The following is a 26536-nucleotide window of genomic DNA, read 5'->3' as shown; positions in this document are numbered from 1 at the left end:
GCACTTAACTGCTAAGCCACGGGGCCGGCCCAAAAGATTTTCTTCTTTTCAAACATTACAATACAAAACATTACAGAATCATTTGGTAATTAAAATAAGGGAAAATTTATCTTTCTTTTGCACTTTTTGAATTATATATGTGTGGTTGAAAATATATTATCTGGGCCTGGCCCTATAACCTAGTGGTTAAGTTCGGCGCACTCTGCTTTGGCGACCCCGGTTCGGTTCCTGGGCATGGACATACACCACTCGTCAACCATGCTGTGCCAGCGTCCCACATATAAAACAGAGGAAGATTCGCAAAGATGTTAGCTCAGGGCGAATCTTCCTCAGGAAAAAAAAATTATCTGTATTAAGTCAATAATTCAAATTACTCATGTTCATATAAAGTTAAAAGAAATTTGATATTTATATTAAAATAGAAAATTATACATCTGTGAATTTGTTTTACACACACTCAAAATATAAAAGGCTTGGGCATGGGTAAAATAATTAAATGCAATAAGGGAAATAGCAACTCTTGCTATTTTGGGTAAAAATTGTTGACTTTTTCATACACCAAGATAAAAAATACACCCTTGAAAGTCCAGGACGCTGAAATGATTCTTCTCTGGGACACTCACTGATGTGCTAACTGGCTTTGAGTACAAACAACGACCAAGTAGTCCTTTACATTTCTGACTGGATAAAACAGTAAACTCAAAAAGTATCTCAATATATCACTGATTCAAAATATTATGTATATCTATTAAAAATGTTTAGTAACAAAAACATGTTTGCCAGGAAAAAAAAAAACTGGCTAAAACAAATTGATCTGGCTTGAACCAAATGCCACAAAATATGTACAAACGTATTTAAAACCTTTCCTCTAAAAGGCCTCAGCAGACATTACAAATGGACAATTGTTAAAATAATATCTACGAACATTAGCAATTCAGATCAGGACCCAGTAAAACACAATTCACCAATTAGGGAATATAACTTAGGTCATGAAATTTTTACTAGACCTTTGCTAAGCATTTTACATGGATTTTTTCAATTAATCCTCTCAACAATCCTATCAAGTAAGGACTTCCAGCTCTACTATACTGAGGATAACGGACATTCAGAATCTGCCCCAAATCATATAGTCAGTAAGAGGCAGTCAATCTGAACTCAGGTTCACTGTGCTCTAGAAGCTGAGCTCCCATTGACTATACTAAAATGCAAATCATGCTAATGGTATCTTTCCTCAGTGACTGTCTGATATCTCAACAAATTTTGAAACTTTAGAAACATCTACTGGATAATCCTCATAACATGTCTGTAACATGGACAGACGACAAGCACAGATCAGTTTATTTTTTTCCTGTTCTGATATTTTTACCCACGAAGCAGTTAAATTGTAGCACAGAATCAAATTCCAAGTCAAGGGATCTGAAAACCTCATAAAACTATGGTCTGTACATTTCCCTTAATGCCCTGACACACACCTTAGATGTGAGATTCTTCTTGCCCAAGGCAAGGGGGGCATCTGGTTCTGAAGAGAAAGGAAAAACTGGGAGAGACATGAGAATCCACGTCAGGGAAAGAAGTGAGTCTGGGCAAGAAGCATCCCCATTCCAGGCCACCTCTGGGTATCAGTGTGCCACAGCACCACGCTAGCTAGCAATGCATTGTGGAATCATGCTGGATGTGGCTTACATAACCGAGAAGCTTGTTTTGGATACCTCTGACTGCCAGATGAAAGACTTCCTCTAGGTACATATAATTAGTACATATCCAGTAAGCCAAGAAAGATGTGTAAAACATGTTCCATGCCCTTAAGGAATTACAATATAGTTGGGGAGACAAAAATACATACATACGGGTGACAGTACAGTGTATAACACTGTGTGCCAATATCGTTACAGGAGAATAGTATAAGACCCTGAGGGACATTTTTAGTGCCGTATAGTTTCGCACTTTATGATCTCCAACAGGAGCTCAAGGCTACCTTCTTTTCCACGGAGCGGGAGGAGTCCTTAAGGTCCTGTACTCCTCAAGAACAAAATTAGGCCATGGTGTCAAGGAATAGTGCTCTCAAAGGGCAGTATACAGGTTTTAAAGCCGGATTCCACTCGGCCCCTCTCTTGGTCTCTTCCTGTTGTCGGCATGTTTCACATTGCTCATTTTTCCCTTCTGTTCCATATAGCCAGTGCAATAAGTAAGTGGTCCCCAATTTCCCCTTTTTGGGGGGAAAAAGGCAGGAGGGAGTCTGGGTATGGCCTCAAGGTAAGAGTCCAGCTGGTTCTGCTCTGCCCTGAGTCTTAGGAAGAGAGAGTGACCAGTCCCTTCCTGCCTCTTCTCACCTTCAGGGGCAGTAAAAGCTCAAGGGCAAGGTGAGGGTGTGAGCCTCGAAGAGAACTGTCAGGACGTCACTCAGCCTGACCTTGACTAGGCCTTAGGCTGCAGGGGTAAAGGAGCCCTGTAGCCCCATATAGTCAAGCCAGCTCCCCAGAGCAGCAGGCTATGTTGGGGTTCATTTGTGGGGTGTCCCCTCAGGAAGCTGGAAAGAGAGAGGTGTCTCCCTGAAGACTCAGAGGTTTAGGAAACAGGCCACCCCCGTCTTTACCCATCAGTGACACAGCCAGCACCTTACAGCACCCAAAGCAGTTTTACAAACATTCCTTGACTTCCTTTTCACAAAAACGTGAACGAGAAGGATACAGGGAAATCATGATAACTTCCCATTTTATAAGAAGAAGAATAAAACTCAGAAAGAGGAGCTGGCTTTTGCTAGCTCTAAGAACTAGTAAGAGTTGGAGCCAGGGCTTGAACCATGATCTTCAAACTCCTGGTTCTAAAGAATTCATACAATACAGCCTCCAGCTACGGCAGCCATAGAAGGTGCAGGATTTACACCGAGCCCTACAGGATGGGTCATCTGAACAGGAGCCGTCCAGTGAATGCTTTGAAGATAAGCACCAATAATTACTAAACTGTAAGAGTCAATAACTACTAAATAATATTCTTATTGGGAAACAAAGAATGTTCATTTTCCATTATGTATAAAACAAGAATGATCTTCCTGGATTCAAGAACATCAACTCTGAACATCAGGGACAACTCTGTTCTTCCAAACAACCTTGGTCTCTTCCTAATTCACTGTGGATTTGTCATCCACGAATATATATAAACTTTATGGGGACTGACTTATAGTTTTGGCCTGCGCTGTCATTTGGGCAATGAGTCCAGCTGTTTCCTATCCAGCATAAGAAGCAGAACATCCTTCAATTTGTCTTTGATATACCTTATTTAACACGTGAGGGACCCTGCATCTATTTATTGCAGACCAGAGATGCATTCAAGGTCTTGGTGAACAGTTTTGTGTTTGCCTCAAACATACGGCTTCTGGTTTTACAGACTTGGATCGTTTTCCTGAGCCGATGTCTTTCCTGACAAGAATCGTAATCAATTGAGTCTTTTCCTTCACCTTCCAAGATCATTCTAGCTGTGACTTCCTGGATGTTCTCCAGCTCAGTTATGCCTCTTTTGATCTTTGTTAACTAAAACTGACTAAAACTATTCTTTCAGGTGTAGATAAATCAGAGCTTGCACAGGGCACAGTTATGTTCTCTGCTGGAGGACATCCAGTGTTTTGATAGCTTCCTTGGGCTGCAGTATCAGAAGGGGTGGAAGGCCCTAGGTGATAGCTGACTAAGGCAATAGGCTTAGTAGATAGTCCTGTGGCTTAGTACCCCTACACATGCGCACACACACACACGCACAAAACAAAGATTAGAGTCACCTGCAAACTCAGAGATTTTTCTGAACATTTCCTCTTCCGGGTCACCAGTAAAGATGTTAAGACAAATCGAACGTTGATAAAAAGTGCCTGTTTATACTTATCAACCTGTCTGTCTCCCATTCATTTTTAAAAGAAAAGCAAACTAAGTTAATTCAATTCAACATGTTTCTCAGTGCAAGACAACAAGTCACAAAGGAAACACGGTTCTCTCAAATAATTGTACGCTTTCAGAAAATTAAGAGTATTTTGTTAAAATAATAAAGAACATCTACCTTACACTAAATGTCAAAATTACACTTAGTGATAAAATACTTGCAGCCTTATCATTAAAACTTCAAAGAAAACAAAGATACTCTCTATAATCACCATTCATTCACTTGACAAATATTTATTAAGTGCTACCTTGTGCTAGGTACATGTTCTAAATGTGTATGACATGGTGATAATTAATACACACTCCCCCATCATGGACTTTACATTACTTAATATTATTCTGCATAGTGCTATAAAACTTGAAACAGAATTAGATAGGAGGAGATAAAATGAATGTTGTTTGTTGATTATGTGATTTCCCATTAAGAAAAAGAAAAAGAATTAGAATTAAAAAATTATTGAAATCAATAAAACGTTCAGTAACATGAGTATATATCATGTACAAAATCCATAATTTTTAAATATTACAACAATTTAAAATATACTGGAAAAAATATTCTATTCGGAATAGCAACCAAAAAATAATAAAATATCTAGGAATACCTTTTGTAAGAAATGTAAAGGCCCCAGAAGGAACCAAAGAAGCTATAATAAAGAATATTCAGAGAACAATTGACAACAGCAAAAAAGCTCTTGGAAATTAAAAATATGAGAACAATGAGGAAGAAATTCAACAGAAAGTTTGGAAGACAAAGTTGACAAACCCATCCAGATAGTAGAGCAAAAAGACAAAGAAAATGAAAAAAAGTGGAACAGAAATTACAAATATAGACATCTATACTTGGAGGCTTAACATCCAAAAAAGAGGAGATTCAGAAAGACAGAAAGAGAAAATGCAGGGGAAGAAATCATTAGTGAAAAAAATCAAGCAAACATCCCAGAACAGGATATCAAGGTCCAGATTGAAAGGCCCACTGAGTGTCCAGAATAGGACCTGAAAACTCACCCACAGAATTATAAAATTTTAGAACACAAGGAATAAGAAGCTTCCATAGAGACAGATTAGATTTTTCATATAAAGGGTCAAGAATTACTCTTCTCAACAGAAATACTGGACGCTAGAATAAAGTGGAAAAGGACTGAACATTCTGAGGGGAAACAATTTTGTGGCAGATGCATTTAATGCTTAGAGTACCCATGTGCTCTATTTCCCAGCCCCCTTGCAGCTAAGCAGGGCCTTGTGACCAGTTCTGGCAGACAGATCGCTCACAGAAGTGACAGTGTCGCTTCCAGGCTGAAGGAATGAGAAGTCTCTACACACCCCTCCGGGTCCTCTCTGCCTTGTCACAGTGACATGGAGGTCCAAGTTGAGATGGTGAAGCCGCAAGATGGAAACAGCCTGGATCCCTGAGCAAGCTCTGAAAGGAGATTTCCTAGGAGCCACTGGACCCACAGAGCAAGACATAAACTCTGACGTGTGACGCCACTGAGATTTTGCATCACCCTATCCGGTCCTGATTAATATAGATTTCCAATCTGGAATTGATATCCTGTCAAACTATTAGTCAAGGATAGAACAGACATTTTCAGAAACGTGTTATATCAGAAAACTTCCATACCACACACCTTTTCTCAAGAAGCTACTGGAGACTGAGTAAAGAGAAAGATATGCATGGAAGGCAGAGTAATGGCCCCCCAAAGATGTCCAAGTCGTAATGTCCAGAATCTGTGAATATGTTACCTTACATGGCAAACGGAGCTTGAGATCGGGAGATTATTCTGGGTTAGCCAGGTGGACCCAATATAATCACACGGGTCCGTCCGTATACGTGGAAGTGGGAGAGAGGAGAGTCAGAGTCAGAGATTTGCAGATGCTCCAATGCTGGCTTTGAAGATGGAGAAAGGGGCCACGAGCCAAAGAATGCAGGCAGCCTCTAGAAGCTGGAAAAGGCCAAGAAATGGATTCTCCCCTAGAGCTTCCAGAAGGAACGCAGCCCTGCTGACTCCTTGATTTCAGCCCAGTGAGACCCATTTCAGACTTCTGAACTCCAGACTGTGAGATAATACATTTGTGCTGTTCTCAGCTACTGGGTTTATGGTAATTTGTTACAGCAGCGATGGGAAACTAATACAACATGGGACCAGGAAATGGGAGCAAACACAGAAGAGAGTGAAGAGACCTCCGGAGACACACGCGAGCAGGCGGCTGAGCGCAAGCAGCCCAGGTGGGGGCGGACGAGAAGGCTCAAGAAAGACTTCACCAACTCAACACTGATAAAACACCTAATGTGTTCAGAGGGACAGAGAGGAGATTTACACAACTGGAGAAGAGTTTGAGGATAAACCAGGGATCATAGAAAAGTATGAAAATAAATTTCCAAAACAAGACGCTTAACTTGTTACAAAGAAAACAAAAAGATGAACAGGAAAGGAAACATCATCATAATGGCTCAGCTGTCGCTATTATTTACCTAGTGTCAACAATAAAAACACTGGGTGCTGATAGGGCCCAAATAACACACGCCCAGTTTAGGAGGATGGGGACGAGAAGGGGCTTCCGTGTTGGAGGCGGGTAGGCTGTGAGGAAAGAGCGAAATCCTTCTGTTCCCCAGGAGGATGTCAACGGACAACGCCTACAGCTGAGAAAATCAAGAAGAAGCAACATAACGCAGGTTATTCAGAGACATGAAAGCTAATACTCAAGACTCTGTTAAAAGAGTTTAAAGTAACTTTCTGAAGGGCAGGAAGTTATGGGGAAGGGCGTAGTCAGGGGTCACTTTCTTATAACAAGCCCGTGAGCCATTTGGTGCTTTAAACTCTGTTCATTATGTACCTACATGACTTTGATGAAACATAAAAACTACACAAAAGCACTGGAAAAATATTTGCATCAAATGTTACATAAGCCTTTAATATTCTTAATATACTCTAAAGACTGGACAGGATTGTGAAAAACTCTTCATTACAGTTGCCTCTAAGTGATGGCGTTATGGTGATTATTTTTTCATGCTACTCTGTAATTTTCTGTACTTTCCAAATCCAAACAAAATAGGAACATGTATAATTTCTAAAAGAAAAAAATTGATCATATGGTCAAGGAAGGAATAAAACAAACAAGCAAAAAGGATTAAGTAACTACATTGGGAGCTGCTAAGATGATTAAGCCATGACAACTTTGAAAACTGAAGCAACCACTACCCTGCCAAAGAATGGTGGCAGGGGTTTTCTTAATTAGCTAAAGCAATTTCTTGATTAAGTATGCTTTTCAACAACAGTGTGCAATTTTAAAATTTCATGCTTCATTTAAAGCCCTTCCTTTTTTGTTGAAGGCGGCCCAACCCAGACAATCTGTCAAGCCGTGATTGCAGCTGATGCTGGCTTGGCTAAGATTTGGAGAACATCTTATCAATGATAACTGGCCCTCGGGCCTCAAGGAGTGGAGTATAGAAGTTGCTAAAAGAACAACTACATAAACCACACAGTTTTAAACCTGTGGCTTCACAGAATTCTTTTTAATAAACAAATTAAAAATAAAAAAATTTTAATAAAAAAAAGAAGTGGAAGATGTGGTTAATAGCACTAAACACTTGTTGAGGAAGAAATGCATTCGTGATGTTCTTCTTGGGAAAGAGTAGACACATGACATGCTCCTAAAATTGACAAATTGAGAAGTATTGTTTCTGAACTTGGACACAGATCTCCACGGAAAGTTGAAATCTCAGGAGGCCACTTGCTGGGCCAAAGCCTTCCATGTTCATAATTAAGAGCTGTGGTGAGCAAGAAGGAAGAGTGAAGCAAGAACACAGGTGACTTCGGGACAAGAAACAATAACTCTATTATGTAAGGCTGATTTTTCCCTCTTCTGCAGGTTCTTTTGCCTTCTAAGCTATTAATCATCCATCTTAAACGAAAGCATAAAGTTCTTTATAGCACACACTGAGCTCGGAAGCTCTTAGAGTTATTTAAGAATAAAACATTCACGTCATTAATTTTCCTATCGTGTGCCGTGATTAAAAAAATGAGAGGGTGGAAGGGACTCCTTCAAGGTCATGCTCATCAGAGTGAAACTGATTCTGGACTCCATGCTTCATTCTGTCCTGCTAGTTCTCTGTCTCTAAACCTAATATATTTATCATGAATCATTAAACACAAAACTATTACCCAGTGCAATTGATTCTTCCATAGAATGAAAAGCAGCATCACTTTTGTAGGTCTTTTTTTTTTTTAAAGGACTTCGGGTCAAGTCAGGTTTAGACACAGAGAACAAGGTAAGCTTAAGAAAAAAAAGATAAATGACAAGGGGATCAGGGAAGACCTTGCTTAGCGGGCTGAAGTAGCCCCAGGAATAAAAGGAAGGATACCCACAGGACCAGAAAGTTCTTCTAAGTAAGGATACAGTATCTGGTATGCCAACTGACATGTAATTAATTGCTTTTTAAAAATCCAAAGGAAATAGGGTTGGGGGGTTGGGAGCCAGGGTTACTCTAAGTTATGGCAAATTGAGAATTTTGAAATTACCAGAATGGTAAAAGGCTGCAAAAGGAAATACCTACAATACTGAGGCCCCACTGCTGAGTGTGTTCATGTCTGGCATCATCCTATGTGTTTTCCGTTTACTGAATTTAAGCCTCACGACTCTAAGAGGTGGATATCACTATCCTCCTTTAGAAACAGAAAATTGAAGATCAAAGAGGTGAAGTATTTATTCTAGGGTAACTAGCCACACATCGAGGATTTGAACTGAGATCTGATTCTAAAATCTGTGCTCCTCAGCCTCCTAGCCAACGAGAATAAATACAAAAGTCAGAATTAAGAATCTGACAAGTTAAAATAGCAACACGTTTTAGGTCTAAGGAGTGGGTACATTGGGTGTATCAGGTGTATGTTTGTCTAATTTTTGTGTTTGGAATATTTCATAATTAAAAAATAACTGTAAAGAAACTTCATTGTTTCCGCCTTAGATAAAAATAAGAAGATACAAACTTCTTTTTTTTTTTTTGAGGAAGATCAGCCCTGAGCTAACATCCATGCTAATCCTCCTCTTTTTGTTGAGGAAGACGGGCTCTGAGCTAACATCTATTGCCAATCCTCCTCCTTTTTTTCCCCCCAAAGCCCCAGTAGATAGTTGTATGTCATAGTTGCACATCCTTCTAGTTGCTGTATGTGGGACCCGGCCTCAGCATGGCCGGAGAAGCAGTGCGTTGGTGCACGCCCGGGATCCGAACCCGGGCTGCCAGTAGCGGAGCGCGCGCACTTAACCGCTAAGCCACGGGGCCGGCCCAGATACAAACTTCCTGAGAAGGCCAATTGTTTTCCCCCAAAGAAAATCAGACAGTGTGGGTCTTGACCACATCTGATGTCATTTATGGCAGGATGAAGGGAGCCGTAAAACCAGGGGGTCCTCTTATCAGCAGCCATAACTTCAGAAATTGTCAGAATGGAAGCAGTTGGAGAAGGCAGGCTCAGCGCACAACCCACTTCTGTGCCCCAGATTTATTTGCTTCTTGCAGATCCTCACAGACAAGAGGAAAACACACGGGTTGTTCTTGTCTATCCTGAAAAATAGGTTTTGAGATTTTGAGGGATAGAAACAAGAAATTCCTCCTCCTCTTGAATCTCAGATCTGATCTTCCAAGTAAAAAGTGATTCCGACAGAAGGAGACTGTGTGTGCACATAAAACTCAGCAATCCCGCCCTCAGGGAGAAGGGGAATTTTGGAAACCCCTCCAAGTTGACCGGTGCTTGGCCGACACACCTGAAGGTAACTGTACTCCCAGTATCTCCCGGAAGTCACTTACCCACCATGATTCCTGGATACGCAACTTTTCCTCTTTAAGCTCCAATGGTTTCCTTACTAGAGAGCATTAAAACGTCTCCTTTCAGCTAATGAATCTCCAAGTTTAAAAGAGTTATTGAAAGGGAAAAAACAAACAGAAATGAAAATGCAGTCTTCCTTAGGGACTCGTGATAGCTGGTGTTAAATGGCAGGCTAAGTTTCCTATGCATATAGGGACATATTTTTTAAAGGGCAGGGGACTTTACCATTTTTCTTTGTTGCTTTCATAGCCTCTGATCCTGCGAAAACAGGAAGTTTCCTTTAAGTAACTTTCTCTTAAATGATGTTGCTGAGGTCCTTTTCAGAGAAAAGTGTAAGGTAATATAATATGATTTTTTTAATATTAAAAAAACACAATTCGAATGGTAGAAATGAATTTCAAAAAGGAGAAATTGGAGAGAATATTGGGGATAATAAAGTAGCTGAAGACATGAGAATTAAGAAAGGAAAAAAAGAATTACGAAGAAAAGTGAAGAAAGAATATTGGGGAAAAACTGGAATAGTACTGAATGTTAAAAAAATGCATTTAAATCATCCTAATGATAGACTTCTAAGGATGGTTTCAATGTTTATTAAATCAAGACATATAATGCCTAACAGAGCATAACAATCAATGCTCTCCTGATAATTGAAAATAATAAATTCAACCCATTTGAATTACTTTCTCGGGCTGCCATAACAAAGGCTCACAACCTGGGTGGCTTAAAACAACAGAAATTTATTCTCTCATAGTTCAGAAGGCCAGAAGTCTGAAATCAAGGGGTCAGCAGGGTTGGTTCCTTCCCGGGGGCTCAGAGGGAGAATCTGCTGCAGCCTCCCTCCTGGATTCTGGTGGTTGCCTGCAATGTTTGGTGTTCCTTGTCTTGTGACAGCATAACTCTCATCTCTGCCTCCATTGTCATATGGCATTCTCCCTGTGTGTCTCTGTCTCTGTGTCCAACCTTCCCTCTTCTTAGAAGTACATCAGTCATATTGGATTTAGCGCCTATCCTCCTCCAGCATGACCTCGTCTTAACTTTATTATATCTGCAAAGAGCCTACTTCCAAATAAGATCACATTAACAGATTCTAAAGGTTAGGACTTGAATATATCTTTTTGGGGGACACAATTCAACCCATAATACCATTCTGAACTGAATTTGTGATTCATCACTCCTTTCTTCCTATTCAATTTTTTCTACTATACAATTATGCCAACACAGTCCCCATCTCCTAGGCTATCATCTTTTGTCTCCTATTAAAGTCAAGCTCCTCAAAGCAGTTCATGTCTCCACTTTCCACCCACCACTCCTCAAAGTCCAGTAGTGAGGCCCAGCCCTCCTCACCCCCTCCATCCCAGACTCTTTGACCTGGTTATTTACTCCTACTCAACCTTCAGGACTCACACCTGGAGAGGAGGTCAGGGGGAACATCCTGTGTTCACCCTCATTATAGCACCTTGCAACCTACTTAACGTATTAGATCAGGCCTGTTTGCTAACTGTCCTTCCCACTAGACTCTAAACTCCTCGAGGGCAGGGCCTGTGCCTTCTGTAGCCTTATAGCCCCAGAACCTAACACAGAGCCCAACACAGATTTGGTGCATAATGAACTCTTGAATGAAGGAATGGTTGTATAGGGTTGTTTAGACTAAAGAATATATCAACCATAGAACCATGGGATCTCATAGTCTTTAATTCCACCAAACCTTCAGATGCAACTATAGTATAAGGCATTAGATAGCAGAGGGTCTCTTCCCCTTCTTTGTATCTTCTCAATCCTTTGCACAAAGTAAGCACTCAATAATAAATTGGTAGTATAGGGAAATTAATTTTGGGGAGGTAAGAAGGAATAACTTTTATTGAGCAATTTTTCACTGCCAGATGTGGCTAGATGCCATAGAAATGTCATCTCAATTAATATTACCACTCCTCATTCATTTGGAGATTGCTTGCTCTGCATAATAAATTATAAACTTTCTTCTAATGAGCCCATTCTAAAATAGAATTTTGAATACTAATACTAGCTAGCACATGGCTTTATATACAAAATAATATATATTATTTTATATATTAAAACACTTGCATAAACAAATGTACACATTAGTAATATATCTTAACTTTCAATACATCATCAGGATCCAATGGACCCAATTTTAGTTTTTTAGGTTTTGTTGAATTTTTTTGATCAGTTCTAACTATTTGTATGGATTAATATTTCTTGACTGTATTCTTTCTTAGAGATATTCCGAACAAAATATACTTTTCTTTTTTTTAAATAAGGAGAATAAAACTCATTCTACCTTGCAATTACCATATGGGTCACCTAGTCCCTTTAAAAAATCTAAGATCCATTATGGGATCTTAATGATTTTTTTCTACAACTTAAAACACTTTGCTATTTCATCATCCTAGAATAATTACCTACCAATTATGCATCAATTATTCCCAAATATGCTTTAAAAAGACTACAGTAAAAGAAAAATGTAAGAATCATGGAATGGCTTAGAACTACACTGCTGGGCCGGCCCTGTGGCTTGGTGGTTAAGTGTGCGCGCTGCAATGCTGGTGGCCCGGGTTCGGATCCCGGGTGCGCATCGAGGCACCACCTCTCCCTCCATCCTGAGGCCGAGTCCCACATACAGCAACTGAAGGATGTGCAGCTATGACATACAACTATCTACTGGGGCTTTGGGGGGAATAAATAAAATCTTTAAAAAAAAAAAAAAAGAACTACACTGCTGTTCAGCAATGACTGAAATGTTCCATTCTGTGTTGTCCAATAGAGCAGCCACTAGCTGCATATGGCTACAGAGAAATTGATATGTGGCTACTGCAACTGAAAAACTGAGTTTGTATTTTTTGAATTTTAATTAATTTAAGTTTAAGTAGCTACATAAGCCCAATGGCTGTATCGAACAGTGTGGGCCCAGGAGAACGATTCATTAGGGGAAATAAATTGCCATTACTGCATCACTCTTCATATTTCGTATTGCATTGCCCCAAGTATTGCATCATCTTTCTCAAAGCCAGAAAAGAACACTGGAGACATCATCTTTGCAGTCTGCTTTTAACTTTCATTGAATGGAGTGGAGAATTTAGAATTTTTCACTCCTGCCTATAATGGCAAAGAAGAAAACTGACAGAGGGAGAGGTTTCAGAAGCATCAGAGGAATCAGAGATGAATGCTAAGGGTCAGATGGCAGCACGCAAGACTCTAACGATGATGACAAAGTTGATCGTAACAGTGATACCTCAGACTCTGTCTGAAGACAATGGTCTTCATAGATTCTTTCTCTTAAACTCGAGTCGATGAGTGAATAATATATTTCTAAGGACGACAAGAAAATATAGTATTCTCAGCAGTTAGTCATTCAAGAGGAAGGGCTTCATCAAACAAGATGTGTGACAAGAACCTGGACCAGACCATTTTGCTAAATGAATGTGGAACAGCAGTCTTTCACGTTTTATGATATTTGTACACCAAAATTTACTTTATATACAGTTTGTAAATGGACAAATGCTGAAGGTAGAGATATATACTAAGGTGATTGGAAGGAAAAAGACGAGGTAGAAATTTAAAAATTTACTAGATAGTTAAAAAAAAAAATTAGAAGAGTCCATTGGATCCAGATGGTAAATGGTGATTATTTTTTCCGGTATACTGAGAATTGACTTGTTTATTGTACTAGTTAAAGTACCAGGTAACTTATATAAAAGGGTAAACTCCAGAAATAAGGTAAAAAAATTATTGTATTTTGGGGCCGGCCCGGTGGCACAAGCAGTTAAGTGCGTGCGCTCCTCTTCAGGGGCCGGGGGTTCGCAGGTTCAGATCCCGGGTGCGCACCGACGCACCACTTGGTAAGCCATGCTGTGGCGGTGTGCCATATAAAAAGTAGAGGAAGATGGGCATGGATGTTAGCTCAGGGTCACTCTTCCTCAAGAAAAAAAAAGGGGAGAATTGGCACCGGATGTTAGCTCAGGGCTAGTCCTCCTCACCAAAAAAAAAATATATATATATTATTGTATTTCTACTTAAATAAGTAATCTCACGATGGTTAAAAATGTGGACCCTGAAGCTACACAGCCCTGGGCTGGAATCCCAAGTCCAGTGCTTAGTGAACAACCTTTGGCAAGGTATTCAGCCTCTCTAAGATCCAGTTCCCTCATCTGTAAAATAAGGATTAAAAAATTACTTCCTCTTTTATAGAGTCTAAACTTGCATGCAAAGCGCTTAGCAGAGTGCTGGGCACCTAGGAAAGAAATCAGCTATGGAAAGTGGTTTTATTTTCCTTGAGTTGCTCAGACCAGCTCTTCTTATCTATCAGATTTGGGAATCCAACATAAGTGAAATGATAACCCTATCCTACTTGCAACCACCAGAATTTATCATTGCTGATGCCTGCTGCTCACATCAGGGACCCGCGTTCCAGGTGAAGTGAAGCCAGGAGGAGAAGACGTCAACCTCCAGAGGTCACAGTGCCCGGGGGGTCGACAGAACAGCCGATGATGCTACAGAGGCCAGAGCACGGCAGGCTTTTCAGCCAAACTTTAAACTTCTTACACAAGGACATTTTTTTCCCTCATTTTTAGATTGAGCAAGCATTACCTTAATGAACTCAAATTATACAGAAAAGTATAAGGAAAAGAGTAAAATTCTCCCTGAAATCTCACTATCTGGAGAAAACACCGTTAGCCTTCCAGGCTTTTCTCTGCATCCACACATACATATGCACACAACTTTATAAAAAGTGCAATCACACTATACTTGCAATTTCATGCCTGTTTTTGTACTCAAGAGTATCTTTTTAGTTCATTCAATAGAGATCTACGTGTTCATTCTTGGTAGGGTTCTAACCTTTAACCACTGCTTTCTGTGCACACATAAAGTGGTAGTAAAAAGTGGTCAACAAAAGAAAATACTAACATTTGCCTTTAAATAATGACTTAGATCAAAAACTGAGGTGAGCCGTGAGGTTAAAGTGAATTTTAAAAACAAGTAAAAACCAGAGGCATTTGGCTCATTTTTATGAAAACATTGGAGAGAATGAAGTCCCAGGCTCTGTGTGCTGTGTGGCACACGCCCCATTCCCTAAATGGCTATTACTTGTGGAATGCGAAGCCTGTGGAACTGAGCTTTTAATAAAATGAGAACTTGCCTGTTAATCTCAGTACCTTTTCAGGGTTTAAAAATCTTACTTTATCTAGACCACAGCTCTTTCAATCTTGGCAACAAAAGGTTATTTCTGAGTGCCAACCAAATACGAAAACTGTGGGTCTGGACTCAATCTTGCTTCCCCTGCCAGGCTGGGGGTTCACTCTGGAGGCCACACATGTATGAGTCCTCATCCTCTGGATGCCACCATGTCCCTGGATATGGCAGTGGTCACTAGACCTGATAACCGAGGCCCCATCTCAAGGACACTCAAGGGACCTTTATCTGGAAGTCTGACTTCACCACTTCTGGGACTCATTTCCACCCTGCCAGAAGTAATAAGCATGGATGAAAAAATGTTAACATACCAATATTATTTTTACCCATTTTTATATTCTTCTTATTTTGGCTACTGCTTAGAAAGTCAAGAGTGTTTTTGCTACTTAACTCCTAGATAATGAAAATACAGTTAGAGTGAAAGAATTTGTATTACATAAACTTCTGCTAGTTGAAAGAGATTATATTCACAATTTTCAAGCTTGGATTTATTCTGCAAGTGGTCTAAAATGATTTGATATGACCTGATCATTTTTGTGTATCACAGGGAGCCTTAGTTGGGAGTGCAGGGAAGGGAGGGGTGAAGATGAGATAGCAGGGGTGGAAGGATGCACGGCCAGGGAAAGCCCTACAGGGAGTAGGGGAGAGAGCCCATCAAACACAGAATCTAGGCACCAAGAATGCTGGCAAAGAGGCAGGCAGGATGGCCAACTCTGCAAGAGCAAGGCCCCCAGGCAGACTAAAGGGTGGTCCCAGGCTGGTCACTAAGGATTGAGTTCAAGAAGGCAAATTTATATAAAGTGAGCTTGGGTCTTCTGACCAGGTAGAACCCCATTTACCAAACCTGGAACCAAAGTAATGTCCCAACATGCCATTGAGGGAAACAGCCGATGGGTCCCACAGACAGAGCCACCTAAACCCCTTCCTTGCAGAGCCGAGAGGGTGGGAAGGGCTCACTTGGCCCCACTTGGGAGAGAAGCAGGCCATTCACACCACTCTTCTTCCCCACCCCCACTCATCTTCCCTCCTAGGCAGCTTATTGACCAAAGAAAATATGTTTTCACTACAAGAAAAGTTACAATGGTGAGTCATCATTATATTAATAAATAGTCTTTATGTAATAATCCATACCACTCTATCTAGGCTATTAGCAGTAAAAATAACCCAGAAAATATCCAGGGAAATGGCTTTCTTTATATTCATAGCCTTTACAGCAGTGTTTCTCAACATCGTCCCCAGATCTGCAGCAACAGCATCACTTAGGAGCTTGTCAGAAATGCAATTTCTGAGGTCCCACCCTAGACCTACAGAATCAGGCACTCAGGGGTCTGGGCCAAGCAACCTGTGTTTCAACAAGCCTCCAGGAAATCCTGATGCAAGCTAAAGTTTGAGAACACTGGCCCAGTGGAAAGAACCTGGGATGGGAGCCAGAAGACCTAATTCAGATTCCAGCTCTGGATTCCATGGTCCAATTCAGTGAAATTTAATGAATAGTCACGATGTGCCTCTCCGTGCACCGAGGCTGATGCAAGGATGTGAGGATACTGAGATGAGCTAGATGCGGTCCTGATCCTCAGAGGGCGTCTAATCCTCTATATTCTTTTGAGCCTCCAGCACACGGGCTATTTTGTTCTTGTTCTTATTTTGTTTCATATTTGTATTCCTAGTGCCTGCAGCATCACTCGATATCTATGCAGTGGACCAAGTGGTAGAGCCATTCATGACTGTGATAAATACTACCGTACCTTTCATCAATAATCCTCACGTTACTCCAGTCTAGTTAACGCGAGCCACCGTTCATTTAACGCTTATTGCATACCAGGTCCTGAGTGCTTGTCACATATCAGCTCATTCAGTCCTTTGAGATGTTCTGTACTGTGGGAAGTATTTTTAATCCCACCTTCCACATCAAAAAACTGAAGCTCAAAATATTAAGTAATCTGTCCAGTGTCAAATATGGAAAGCAGCAGAGCCAATGACAAACCCAGAAATACCTCATTCCAAAGCTCAAGGTCTTAAAGGTGATAGAGTTCTTCAAATCCCACAAACTTGAAAGCCGACTTTGCGCTACATTTCCAGCCTTTAAGGTTAGTGGATGATTATCTTCTCATTATGTACTCACAACTGTACTTCGCAGGCATAGCCTTAAGTGGTCAAAGACTATGTTTGCTTCTCTCAATTTTTGCAGATGGACATTTGGTTTTCACTGAGCTCAAGAAAGTAGATAGTAGTGGGAACTACATTAATACTTCACAGGACTGTTCTGACCTTTAAAAGTCAGGACAAAACTGCTTACAGGAAAAGAACTAAAGAAGGCATGCAGACCAGGCTAGAGGAGCCTTGAGAGGGCACTGGCAGAGAAGGCCAGTTCCAAGGGGTTGACCTTGGGTGGAGTATCTCAACTAAGGCAGGTCAGGGGGAAAGGAGTAGAGGTGAGTCTAGCCCCAAGACCCTAAGGCATGAGGAGGCTGGGTTGGGGACATCAAATCACAGGCCAGCACGGATGCTGAGGCAAATGAGGCAGCAGAGGCTGCAGCCAAAGGTCTGAAGGCAGCCTAAGGCTCCCATGCCTGGGATAGCTACAGCTACTGATGCGGGGCCGGCCCGGTGGTGCAGCGGTTGGGTTCACACGCTCTGCTTCGGTGGCCTGGGGATCGTGGGTTCGGATCCCAGGCGTGGACTGATGCTTTGCTTATCAGGCCATGCTGTAGCAGTGTCCCATATAAAGTAGAGGAAGATGGGCACTGATGTTACCCCAGGGCCAATTAAAAAAAAAAATAATGGCTCCTCCTCCCTCACCATTTTGGATATCTTCATATGCTTCCATTTTCTCCTCACTATAAGTCAAAGACTAACTTGACATCTGTCATCCACTATTTTCTTGTGAACAATTCAGAGCCAGGAGGGATCTGGTTGGGGTTATTGGAGGCTGTGGGTACTGAGAAAAGAAAAAGAGGATTTACACCATAAGTAAAGACCTTACCTTACTAGGAGGTGGTCCATGGTCATCCAAGTAAGTGGAATTTCCTAAAAAAAAAAAAGAAGAAAAAAATTGATGAATCAATAGTTTTAAACCCAAAATGAATTTAGTGCAAAGTCACCGAAAATAAGCATTCTAGACATATTTCGATTCAGACAACAGTACCAAAGAAAAATGGGTAATTAATTGTCAGTTTGGCGGGATTCTGCTGGTATTACCACACTTGGTTAATAGTTTCAGCAGTACAAACATTCTACATATGTGGGTGTGTATGCACACAGACATACACACGAAGAACATGCACCATTATTTCTCACCCAATATCTGTTAAGTTTACTTTAGATCATTGGTTCTCAAACTTGAGTGTGCATCAGAATTACCTGTAGGGCTCGCTAAAACCCCAGACCACCCGGCCCACTCCCAGAGGTTCTGACTCAGTAGCTGTGAGAATCTGCATTTCTACCAAGCTCCCAAGTGATGCTGATGGTGCGGGCCCTGATACCACGCTGCAAGAACCGCTGCGCCCTTCCTCCACGTTGTGGTAACTGTCAATGCCCTTCATCTTTTCAGTCTAGCTCACTTCCGAAGCTTGATCTGTCTTCACTAACAGCCACTTACTGGCTTGTGTGTTTTCAGAGCAGACGGCTATTGTTTCCTGACGAATAAAGACTCTGGGGGTTAGGTTAAGATGGGAACTAAAGCTTGTTGAGTTCCTTTTATGTAGCAGGTACTCTGTTAAGTGTTTTACAGGTGTTCACTCATTTAATTCAGATATCAGAGGTGGCTTATAATTATCCCCATTTACAAAGGAGAGAACAGAGGCCTGAAGAAATCCAGCCTTTTGCTCACGATCACACAGCTGTTTCACTGCAGAGAGGAGGGAAGACTGGTTTTTCCGGAAGGTGCTCAGTCATCTGCTCATCTGAAAAGCCTACCCACAGTGTTACCATCCCCGGCTTTTGCGCAGCCCCGGCACCGCCAATGTTACCATCTGGCAACACGTTTGTTCATGTGGGGAGCCAATGATGCGGACGGCATAATTGGAGGCTCCTCTCCAAGGGGGCAACGCTTGTCAGTCTAGGGGAAAGTGAAGATGACTAGACTTTCTAACAGAACAAAATAAGGAAAACACTGGAGACCCAAGGATACTTACAGAGGACAGTAGATTAGGGAATAAGATAAATGTCCTCGTTGGAATAGATGAAAGGTGCTTTTTCAAGAGACGGCAAAAGTGACTTAAGAAAATGCAATAGAAAGGGGAAGCATAGCTTAACCCAGGGATAGTTCAAGTGGGGAAACTTATCCAAACATAACAGGTAAGTGGGTCTTGGCTTTTAGGTGTTTTCCCTACTGAGGCATCATCCACCCCTTTTTCTTTGTCGTCTTCTGATCTATCACCCACTTGATGTCCACAGCGACTGTACTCTGGCTATTGTATATGGTAGAGGCACAATGGGGTCCAATCGTCATGCACAAGACACTCAGACACAAGCACCTGGAACACTCGTGATTGGGTTATCTTCAGGAACCTTTGAAACGTGAACATGATTAACAATTTGTTAGATCTTAATTATTGTGCTGCACTCCACCGGGAACATATATGAATAGGAAATGAGATTTACGTCTGACTTAATAAAGTGGGTGTGCATAAAAAAACTCAGAGAAATGGTTGCCTAAGTCTAGAGAAATATTCAGAACTATCCCACCATAATGCAGTTGGTATAGCTGCAGAGGGCTCCCGTCTGCTCGTCATGTGGATGCATCTTCCCTTATCCACAGGAGGGAGGTAAGAAATCTCAACATACTCTAGCATGTTCTCCGGTTATCAAGCTCAGGGATCAAAGCAAGCTCAAATAACTACATGTTTCTAAAATAGTCAAAGTTTTCAGAAGAACTAAGTTCTTAAGAAGGAATGACTTAAATGCCTGATTTCCACCTCAAACCCCAGAGGCGGGTGGGTACCCAGTGACTCCTCGGCGCCTCAGCTTGGATGTCTACAGTTATCTCCCACTTCGCCAGTCCAAACAGAACTCTGATTTGCTCTGATCCCACCCCCCAATCACTGCCTCCCCGTCTTCCTTATCTGGTTACATGATACACACCTTCCCTCACGGGCTCTGAAGCCCAAGGGTCATTCTTGATCCCTCTCTTTCCCTTATCCCATCCATACCAACCCAGTCACAAGTCCCATTGGCTCAGCCTTCAAAATATTACTTAAATCTGACCACTTCTCACCAGCCCCTCTGGGTCCTCCGGGAGAGCCTTTGTGTCTCTTCATTGATCACTAATTTTCTCCCCTACCATACAGCAACCAGAGGTATATTTAAATCTTATCAATTGGGCCATGTTAGCCCTCTGCTTAAAATCTCTTTCTCTCTAAGAACAAAATAGTCAACTCCTTAGCATGATCTACACCCTACATGACCCAGGCCCTGCCTCCTACCATACCCGCCACCAGGCTCAACAACGTTCTCTCTTCTCTGGAAGACACCAACCTGTTGTCAGCCAGGTTTGAACTGGCTCTTTCCTCTGCAAGAAAAGCTCTTCCCTACCCGCTCCATTTAGACTCAGCTCAAGTGTCCTTCCACCCTTCCTGCATCCCTCCTTCCCGCATCCCTCCTTCCCTCCCAGAAAACTTCACTTCTTTCTGCACAGAAAGGAGCAGCCTGACCCGTGTTGGCCCTTGTACCATGGACCGATTATCTCCACCAGCAGAGCCCGAGCTCCCATCTGTGTTATGTTCCTGTGCTTTACTAGAACACAGAGGCTGTAAATGCCTCGTGTGTGTCACAGAGATACGGATAGGGACAAGAAAAGCTACACGAATAAGAGGTATTTCTTTAGCTGGAGACACAAGTTTTCATTCTCCTAGGGTATAACCGTATTATTATTTGGTATTTAAGTAGAGCTTTTCATCCTAGGATCTTAAGCTTTCATAGTGCAAAGTAAACAAAACTGTTAGAATTTTCCAATCTGAAGTTGGTAACTTGTTAGCTGTAGAGATCAAAGGATGAGCACTGTCATCAAAATCAGCTCCCCTGAACAGCCTCCCAGCATCAAAGAAGCTTCCTGCTGCCCTGCCTTGTAGAGGATTCTATGGAGGGTGTCAAGTTGTGGGGAAGGAAGATCAGACTCAAGGCCCCTGGGCCTTCGGGCTTGGAGCTGAGATGTGAATTGGGGAAGAAAAGACGGAGGAGGGAGGAGGGCTGACAAAGGGTCTGGAGCCACGACAGAGGTCAAGTGCTTACCTGCCACCCACCTCCACCGCCCTGTGAACATCCACTTTCCATACCCCAGTCTCCCATCCCAGGCCACAGCACCCTGTGAGGCAGTAGCCCTTATTTCTGGTGGCCTAGAAGGCATATCACTTCATTCCCTTCCAGAAAGTAACCCACACCTTTAGAGCTCTGATTTCAGCTTCCTTTTCATGTCTCAAGTCCTTCCTTGGAGGATCAAGGATGACAGTATCTTGTCAAGCTAGAAAAAAAGGAAAGGCATACACCCCACCTGTTTCCCTCCTCCATCAGTCAACATTTCAGAAGGGCTTGTCTCCAAACAACCAAGAAATCGCCAGCTCAGCTGGCATCAAGGGAACCCTCTTACACAAAGTTAAGTTTGTCCAGGCTGCTCAGGTGGATGGAGGAGACAGGTGGCTACTGATCAGAAGCAAAACTACTGCCCTCTGAACTCTATGCGGCTAGTCTATATCTGAGGGGGGTGGTGGTCACATGTCTCTATACGTGGGTTAAAATTTATAGAGCTATACTCCAAAACCAACAAGTGGTTTAACCGTTTAAAGAATGCCCTCACTAGAAGGCAAGAGATCTCAGACTTAGCAAGCAGCTAAATTAGAATACATTCTAAATCTCACCCCACCCACCTAGCCCCTCATGGTGGAGACTTCCCAGGGAGGTTGTAAATATCACATGCGAGAGCACGTGTGAACGTGCAAAGGTGTTAAATCCAAGTACACGGGAGTCACTGTTTGTGTATTTACCAGAGTTTCTATGTAGGACCAGAGTCCCTGTGGACAGTATGTTATCATATCTACCTACTTTCACCATCCTATAAACTATTTGCAGCAAAGATGCATTTCAAGAAACTCATGTGAAGTCTGATACTAGGAATTAGGAGGCCAGCAACGTGACCTGGAATCTGAAGATTCCTCACTAATTATTATATTATATCGCGGTCTCTGTTGGCCAAACAAAGGCACGCTAACCATACTAGAACCATCTAAGTCTTCTTTGACAAGAGCAATGCTGTGGAAAATCAGATATAGTACACCTGGATAAACAAGTGAAATCTCACTTTCATAATAGAGAATCTCCCCAAATCGCCAGAGTGTCATTCCACTCTGAATAAATCGCTTTACCTCTTCAAAGTTCTCCATACACATGTCTGTAAGAATGAAATAAGCTCATATGTTATTGTAAGGAGTACACAAGGATAGTTTCTTTCTGTGAAAAATGCTTGGAATGATCCCTGCCCCTAGTAAGTTTGCTAGCTGGACTAGTTGCACTACTAGTAATAACAGGAGCAATGCAAGACCCTCTTCCACTGCCTCTCCATCCTCCCTCTCAGGAGTCTTCAACCCTCCCTGCACATTCCGCTTGCCTGCAATGATTTTTAAGAAATGTTGATGCCAGGCCCCAGCCTCAGCTGTTTTGATTTAATTATTTGGGGACAAGTCGTTTGGCATTTGGTATTTCTGAAGTTCCTCAGGTAATTCTAATGTCTAGCCAGGGTTGAGGAGCACGAAAATACAAATTAAAGCACTTCATACTTCAGGCTGAATCTCATTTTCCAGAAGTAAAAAGTAACAGATGTTATTCGGGCTGGTGTCCATCACGGGTCACCTCCATCATTTCTGGGGAGAGATTGCACAACGTGAGGTTCATGTCAAAGGAGAACACTGATGGAAGGCTGATGGTCACAGAAGGGCTCCCAACCACAGGGGAGGCGGACCAGGCAACCCCAGCAAGCACCTGGTCAGGGGGCCAGGGCTGGCTCCCAGGCTGCCTGAGAGTGGGCCGGCTCATGGCATCTCTGGGCAGAGCACTTACGCCTTAAACCACATGGGTTGCCCAAACCTTTCCGGGACTCCACCAATCTTTTCAAGAAAAATTTTCAAAGCTTCTAGTTTCAGAGCGTATTTGTTCCTGCAAACAATGCTTAGCACGTCTTGTCTGTTGAACCTCTTATTTCATAGTCAACAGGGGAGGTAAAAACACAATCCTCCATCCGCCCGGAGCTTCCCCAGACCCTACTCGACTCAAACAACAGGAGGCATTCCGTCAGTCCTGGAGACCTCGTATTTGATCCCTACACACATTTTAAGGGCCCACAAGGATCTGAAGGGAAGCCTCTAGAAAATCTGAAGCAAAGACACTGTCTGGTCCCAGAGTAGTGAGGTACTCGTCTTTCCAGGCTGGAGTCCTGGAGTGGAGAGGCGGTGAGGGAACTGGTCCACACAGAGGAGCCCACCACCATGCCCATGTGAATCCAATAGAGACCCACACAGCCGGATAAAGAAGAAACTGGTGGAAGCACTGACGTGAAGAAGGACTATTGAATAGAATTACAGGGCGCCACTGTGTTAAATAGCAACAGTCGCTCTGATGTAAGAGGGGAGAGGAAAGGAGCCCCAAAGGAATCACTTAATGGACTCAGGAAGATACTGCCAATAGAAGTGACTGTCACTGGTGACCAAGAACAGAAGCCCAGGGGTGACAGAGGGAAAACTGTAGACTCCAGAACAGAAAGACCTGGGTTCAAAAGTCAGTCCTACCCCTTACGAGTTGAGTGACCTTGGAAATATCACTTAATTTCCCTGAGGCTTAATGGCCCCATTTGCAACTGAGGACATTCGTAACAGCACGTAATAGAGTTGTCAAGAAAATGCAACAAGACGTGTATAAAGCACTTAGCATCATGCCTGCCCAGCATACAGCTAGTGCTCAATGAATGGGGGTTACTTCCACATCTTATATTACCCAATTTCATCATTTATAGTCAACTTCATAATTTTATTTATTATTGAGAAAATCAAAGAGAATCCTGAGGCCAGGAGGGCAGTTTATCATATTAAGGATGAATATTAATATAAAATAATTATGAGGCCAGGAGGGCAGTTTATCATATTAAGGATGAATATTAATATAAAATAATTATTTGAGGGCCAGCCCAGTGGCGTAGTGGTTAAGTTTGCGCGATCTGCTTTGGTGGCCTGGCGTTCTCAGGTTCAGATCCCAGGCGAGGACCTACACACTGCTTATCAAGCCATGCTGTGGCAGCATCCCGTACACAAAATGGAGGAAGACTGGCACAAATGTTAGCCCAGGGCCAGTCTTCCTCAGCAAAAAGAGGAGGATTGGCAACAGATGCTAGTTCAAGGCTAATCTTCCTCACCAAAAAAAATAATAATAATAATAATAATTATTTGATATTTTCTATTACTTTCCAATACTGGCTTGATATGTCTTCAAAAATATACAAAATTGTTTTCCCAATTGTTTGAAATACCTTTAGCAATGTGCAAATGAGCTTCCAGGACCTTCAGGGGATATAATTTATTCCTGACTCTTAAGTCTTGCATTAGCAGATCTATTTTTGTCTGAATTGGTCCCTGAAGCATAAAAATGTTTTAACTCTAATTCCTCTTATAGAAACCATAATATGCATTAGTGTCAATGTCAAATAAAAGCCACCTCTACCCTGTGTCAATTTTGATCAAACACCAGCAATTCTTTTCAGGGTCTTTCTTCAGGCCCCTTTTAAAATTATAATCATAAGCCACCAAAATCCTTTTTCCTTTTTTATTTAGAAGCAACCACTTCACACAGGACTCTGGTTACCTACAACATAATCAGAGGACTGCATCCCCCGCTGCAGTCTGGGCACCGGGTAAGACACTGTTAGTGAAGGAGTCACTGTTGAAAGCAGCGTTGCAACCTCAGCTTTGTCCTTGCCAAAAAATTATGCTAATGCCATACTTTCCACCGTTAACCATGGGTTACATTTCTCTAAGAGGCAGCTGCCAGCACACACCAGCCGTGGTTAACAATGAGGAGTTTGTGTGCTGAGTAAACATCTCCAATAGCTCCATTTCTTGTAATTAATGCAGCCCCAAAGACACCACAATGGAGGAAAATTGCTTGCACAACTTTATTTAAGCTTTAATAAAATTATTTTCCACTGAATTAAAACAAATGGCTGTGTTAACTATCGATACTTAAATATATTTACAAAAATACCTTTAAAAAATTCTTGAATATTCACTCAACCAGTTAACAAAGCCAAAAATATCCTGAAAATACTTTCTTGATCCTAAATGAAAAAATTGAGCATTCCAGACACTGAAAAAAAATACCCAATTAAATGGTTATCAATTATGATTTAGAAACTGGCTTCTATTTCTAATTAATTTTAAAAGCAGTTTAATGCTTTTCTCTCTGTATTTCAGGCTCAAAAACACTGCCTTGTTTTATAATACATTGCCTATTTTTCCATTAATCTGAAGACACATTTTAGGATGTCAAGAGTACATTTGTAGAAGGAAATTACTTTTGGAATGAAATGATCAGCACAGTGCTGCTATAATAACAACCTAAACGTAAATATGAATTATTGCCAAATTAGCTCAGGAATTCATCGTAATCATATTATATGATCTTCTGCAGGTGGGGAATTGAGTATCAAAGAGAGATGGAATCACTTAGGTTTCTGTTTCATTCCAATAGATTTTATTCCCAAAGTAATTCCTACAGTCAACTGATCCACCTGTGTGACCGTAATATGCCTATTAACAGAGCAGCCCCAGCCCTGCACTGCAAGGCTCTAACCAGCAGCCAGGTAAATCCTCTTTTTCCATCAGGACCTAGCCACCAGGTAGCCACCGTGAGGACTGACACCTTCCAGCTTTTACTTACTGCATGAAGCACCCCTAACAAATGTATCGGAAGATAGGCAGGATGAAGATGATGAAGAATCTACCCTGGGAGAAACAAACAAGGCCCAAATCATTAGCATCTTCCTTATCATCATCAGTGGTTAGCATCAATGCCGATCTAAGCTCTGTGCTCGGCGCTCTACAGGCCGCATCCCACTGAGTTCCTGTGACAACCTCTGAGGTAGGAACTACTATTATCCCCGTTTTACAGCAGAGGCAGCCGAGGCTCGGGAAGGTGAAGTGACCTGCGTGATGTCAGACAGCCAATCAGCAGGAGCTCCTGGATTTGAGTCCAGTTACCTGACTCTGAAGCCAGCACACACTCCCGGCCTTGCTCAGAGATTCCAGTCTGGGAGCAACAGTGTGCTGAGATATTGAGCCCTTTAGCTCTCAGTGCATCTCAGGCTGATCAGCTGGGGCTACCCAGGGATGGTGTAGGCAGAGTGGGATGATCTGAGCTCTATAAGCAACACCCAGCACTCACTAGCTAGACAGAAACTCCGGCCCATCAAGGGCAAGGGTCCTGTAGGCTGCAGAAGAACCTAATAACCCAGGAGCCCGAGGAGCCAGCACAGCACAGCACTTGGGGGTGGGGAGGGGACATGTTAGGCGGGCCCAGATTCCAGGGGCAACTCAGAACCTCTGGCTACCTCGGGCG

General features: G+C 42.1%; 1 protein-coding gene across 3 annotated transcripts in view; it reads right to left on the bottom strand.

Moving 5' to 3' along the window:
- The window catches only part of UST (uronyl 2-sulfotransferase), a 347600-nt gene that overhangs the window by 211038 nt on the left and 110026 nt on the right, over positions 1-26536 (bottom strand). For all 3 annotated transcript variants that reach the window (XM_087425210.1, XM_087425209.1, XM_004440946.3), the window contains exon 2: positions 17931-17974. In XM_087425210.1, the coding sequence (XP_087281336.1) occupies positions 17931-17974 (44 nt within the window). The remainder of the gene's footprint in view (positions 1-17930; positions 17975-26536) is intronic.

The sequence above is a fragment of the Ceratotherium simum genome, chromosome 38, assembly GCF_057802395.1.
Source record: "Ceratotherium simum simum isolate JZ-2026a chromosome 38, ASM5780239v1, whole genome shotgun sequence".
NCBI classification, from domain to species: Eukaryota; Metazoa; Chordata; class Mammalia; order Perissodactyla; family Rhinocerotidae; genus Ceratotherium; species Ceratotherium simum.
This window is presented reverse-complemented; position numbering and strand designations above follow the sequence as displayed.